Genomic DNA, 5,051 nt, shown 5'->3' on the forward strand with positions numbered 1-5,051 from the left:
CATATAATTATCATTTTCCAATCCTATAATTTCTTATAAGATATATAATTATGCAAATAGATTCAATCCATCATGATCCAACAAATTATCATGTTTTAAAGATTTTTCAAGATTTAAGAATTTTTCAAGTGCCTAAAATATTTGCTCTATGGAAAATCTATATCAATAATTTTAGTAGGATTGTTTTCTACTAATAAATCTCTAAAATTTGTATCAATATTCAAAAGTAGAATTATCATCTAGTCTCAGGATGACCTTCACTAACCTAATACCAATGAGATTTCAACCCAATCACATAAATAATTGATACCACCCACTACCAAAAACTTTAAGGCAATGAGTTAATAGATCTTTCACCTTTACATAGTGCTTTGTTTTATCATTTTTATCTAATGTGGGACTTAGACTCATACTTAGATTCCTAACAATCTTTCCCTTAATGGTGAGTCCCTTCCACAGTAGTACACTTCCTCTCTAACCACGAGTACTAATCGTTTTCTACTAATAAATCTCTAAATTTATATCAATATTTAAATATATTTTCATCAAAAGTAGAATTAACATCTAGTCTCTCAATCTCCTCTTCCCTATTATGGGTTTGAGAATCAAAATTATCATTATCACTAATCGAATCTCTTTCTCTATTGTTGTTTTTACCTATATTTATATTGTTATTATCTTGTTCATTCAAAGAAAAACCACTTGTATTTTCTAATTCATTTTTCTTATCTATTTTTATAGATTTATCCATAACTCATTTTTATGATACAATTAAAGTCTCAATTCTTCTCTTCTTTTAGAGTTTCAAATAGCGTGATTGATATTTTTAGTTAACATATCTATATATTTTTATATAAAATAAAAAATTATCATAAATAAACATTACTAAAGATAAGTATATAAAAAAGAATGATTTAAAACAACAAAGTCTGGTTTTGGTTGTCAAAATAATAAACTTGACCATAAACTTGTAGTATCTTGAAGTCCCAAGTCTCTTTCTTTTCTTTAATAAGTTCTTAAATTTAATTTCTAAATTTCAACTTTTTCATAAACCTTAGTTTATTTTGAACTTAATCAATAATAAAACAATTTAAAAAAGTTATATTGAAAATCAATCACGTAGTTGACGAGGATTGGGTAGAAGCTTATTAATAATATATATACAACTTATTTATACAATGAAAAACTATCACAGTATTAGATTTAATATTATTAAATTAAGACTTTTTTTGATAGAAAAGAAAATTATAATTTGATATAGGAACATGTAACAAGTATCTACAAGAGACAAAAGTGAATAATAGTACAAGTTTTGATTTTTGACTTTTAGTCTTTTACCTTATAAAATGTATCAAACTGAACAACATAAGTTATGTTCAAGAATAAAACAAGTAGTCAAGGAGTAAACAAATAGATGAGAAAATAAAAATATAAACATCAGAATTGATTAGAAAGAGAATAGAGATAACTAACTATTCTCTTTCTCCTATATGTAAAATTATGATTTATTGAAAAAAAAAATTGTTAGTTCATTAGATATTATTTTTAGTATCAATAAAAATTAATGGTCACTATAATATTTTAATTAATTTATTCTAAACATAATTTGACAATTAATTATAGAGATATATTAGTATTAAAAAGAAATTAGAGACCTTTTTCTTAGAGTTCTAAAGTAAGTACTTTACTTGCTTAGGCTTATCACGCCTCTAACTCCTTCTCCTTCCCTTTCTCTTTCTCTTTTATCTTATATTTCTTCTTCTCCTTTTTTCTTTTTCTTTTTTTTAGAGTTAATAATTGATCACAATTTGGTTGATTGTAATATTTGAAAGTTAATTTTATATTTTAGTATATTAAAGTCTTTGTAGATTTTTTCTTATAAAACTTTCTCAAATATTTTAAATATATACATAAATTAGTTGAAACTTACAAATAATTTTATTTTATTATTTTATAAGTAGTTAGTAAAAAGTTATCTAAACATATCAAATTTATTGTTCCCTTATTAAATAAGCAATTATCATTAGGAATTGGATTGACTTTGCGCTAGACATAATCGTGTAGACTAAACCCATTATTGTTAAAAATAATGACATTTTTATATAAACCTAATAAATAACGAAAAATAATTTTTTTTTTACATTTATTTAACATTATTTTACTTATTTTTTATTTTTTTATTTTTTTAAAAAAATACAAAAATTTATACTTTTATTATTGTTTTACATTTATATGTCAAATGAATATAAAAGTATGTCATTATATCATTAACAAACATGTTATTAGTTTAAGTAGAAATAGATTTGATTTCTTCAAGTTTTTTAAATTTCATAGGTGACCGACTGGTTACATTTTTCAGTGATGATTAATATAGATAAAACTTGTAGATATGTGTACTGTGCAGAAGAAAAAAAAATATAAGTAATCGAAGAAACTTGATTTTAAAATGATTATTTTGTAGGTCGTTTGGTACGTGTAATCGTGTCCAACAATAGAGAGCAACGTGCACTCATATTGTCCACAAGTTGAAATAAATTATTTTACAGCATTACTGTACTTGGTTCCAAATTATGGACAGCATTAGTAGAAGAAATTAGTTAAATATAATAAGATATAAAAGGAAAGAGATGATGATGACATTGAGTGAATTGATACTATAAGGTAGAATAAGATATAAGAGGAAATGTAGAAAAAGAAGGGGACCACTCTCTATAATAGCTACAAGTTTTCAGTCATTTTCTTCAAGGATCTCGGGAACACTTATAAATCTATAAGGTTAAACCATCTCAAAAGATATAAACCTAACTCACAGCAACAAACGGAATTGCCTGCCACTGTGTCCCCTTATAGAAATCAGCTGCCATGTGTCATCACATGGTGCGCATACACATAGACATGCATGTTTTTCAATATAATCATACATAAGCAATTTAGGTTGCTAGTTACATTATATATATTTGGTACTGACCACAACTGAGAGCAACGTGTCTGTGTTTGACAGGACTAAACTACACAGATGGGTGACAACATCAACATTGGCAAAGTCTTAGACAGAGAATGCTTTAAGTACAACTTCACATCTTCAACTTCAACTGCAACTGCAACTGCAAGTGACACCTCTGCACAAGATGGGGTCATCAAAGAGCAGGATCGGTTGCTTCCAATAGCTAATGTGGGCAGAATCATGAAGCAAACTCTTCCCCCTAATGCCAAGATCTCAAAAGAAGCAAAAGAAACCATGCAGGAATGTGTGTCTGAGTTCATCAGCTTTGTCACTGGGGAAGCTTCTGACAAGTGTCACAAGGAGAAGCGCAAAACCGTCAATGGTGACGATATTTGCTGGGCCTTGGCTACCCTAGGGTTTGATGACTACGCTGAGCCTCTTAAAAGGTACTTGCATAAGTATAGGGAGTTGGAGGGGGAGAGGGCTACCCAAAATAAGAGTAACACTTATGAAAACATATAATTAAAGTCCACAAGGTCCAATTCCCATGCTCAACGTCATTCATCTAGGTCTTGTTCTTCATCTGATCTACTTTTCTTTTCTCCTCACATTTCAGATATTCAAGCTGCTTCTATCCTTATTTCGTATATATGTATGACGTGAGTCCTATATGCGTAGACGTGTTTAGACCTTATCTTTATTCTCTTCAGGGTTCAAGTTTCTGGGTTTGACACTAGATCATCACCTTCTTTCTTGAGAATCGTGTGAGTTATAACTAATCTTTGTATTTGTATGCCAGCAATAAGCTTTAATCATTTCCAGAATTCACGAACAATATGCATGCGTCATCTTTACTTGTAAATGCGAATTTCAAGTTCTTATTAAACTGGGCATTGCTGGCTATAACTTTTTTTATCCCTTTACTTTCAAATTGGGAATTTGAATATCTTTATTTGAACAATTGATAAGGCTGCTTCCAAGAGTTTCCACCACTCTCCATTAATTTGATCGATCATGTAAAAAGCCCTGCAATGGTTAATTTAATCTCTGTAAGAGAATGGAAAAGAAAAGTTTGCAAGCACTCACTTCCCACAATTGGAGGCTATGGGAGCATCAGAGACCCAAAAGGATATAATAACTAACCATAGTACATGCAGCTAAGAGATAAATAATCTCTTCCCATGATTTTGATCTCATTAAACAGTATGCAATTGCCGGCTAATCCAGATTCAAGCTAAGAGATATGATGGATGCATTCGACGAAAGTTTTTCTTGTGCATATGAATATCAGATACGATTGCTATTGATGTTAAAGGTTTTCGTTTTGTGCAACTTTTGCTTTTGAGCTTTAATTCTTCCTTTCTTGTTTTTCAATTTATAACCCTCAACGTTTAGAACCTAGTTTTCTCATGTTCCAATCATTTTGCTTTTCTCCAACTTGTTCCTGTTTTAAATGTTAAGCTCTTTCAGGTTCTTAAATCATTCCTATTTAGAAGCAACTTTTGAGCATAGTACAATTACTTAAACTTGTTTAAAGGGAGATAAATATTTCCTAATGGTTAGGAATTCAAATATAAATTTAGAGTTTTATATTAATTAGAAATATCCAAGTTAAGTAATATAAAAGAAGGGGAAAAAAACACACAAGGTAGTGTTATAGTTTTTTATACATACGATTCAATTCTCAAAATTGATGAATCTCCCTAATATCTCCTAGTAAAACTCCAAAATTACACCTCAGTGATAATTATTTTGGTGTTCAATTAGAATTTCTTCATAGTCCATGTTGAATTAATAATATATAGCAAAATTATTTAAAAAATGTATTAATTCACCTCTTTATTGCTTCAAATAGTGAAGAATTTTACCTTTTTCTTTTTAAATTTAAGATTGTGATTTGAATGTCGAGAAAAATATTAGTGTCGAGTATTTTCTAAGAGTTAAATTTGAGAAATTCACCACAAACTACAAATGAGGTATGAGTTGTTCAAAAACTTTGATAACACTTTCAATACAAAGTCTCAAAGCTTAATATTTGTGGGTCTTTTATATGTTTTTTAACTTTTTCATTTTTACTTAGTGTATATGTTGAAGGGAAAAAACTGAA

General features: G+C 28.6%; 1 protein-coding gene across 1 annotated transcript; it reads left to right on the forward strand.

Moving 5' to 3' along the window:
• Positions 1-3,007: 3,007 nt before the first annotated feature.
• On the forward strand, positions 3,008-4,322 carry LOC106770442 (nuclear transcription factor Y subunit B-5). The gene has a single exon (XM_022784916.1). It carries the CDS (start codon positions 3,017-3,019, stop codon positions 3,464-3,466), a length of 450 nt encoding a protein of 149 aa, XP_022640637.1. The 5' UTR covers positions 3,008-3,016; the 3' UTR covers positions 3,467-4,322.
• The last annotated feature ends 729 nt before the right edge of the window (positions 4,323-5,051 follow it).

This window comes from Vigna radiata, chromosome 8 (genome assembly GCF_000741045.1).
Source record: "Vigna radiata var. radiata cultivar VC1973A chromosome 8, Vradiata_ver6, whole genome shotgun sequence".
Lineage (NCBI taxonomy): Eukaryota > Viridiplantae > Streptophyta > Magnoliopsida > Fabales > Fabaceae > Vigna > Vigna radiata.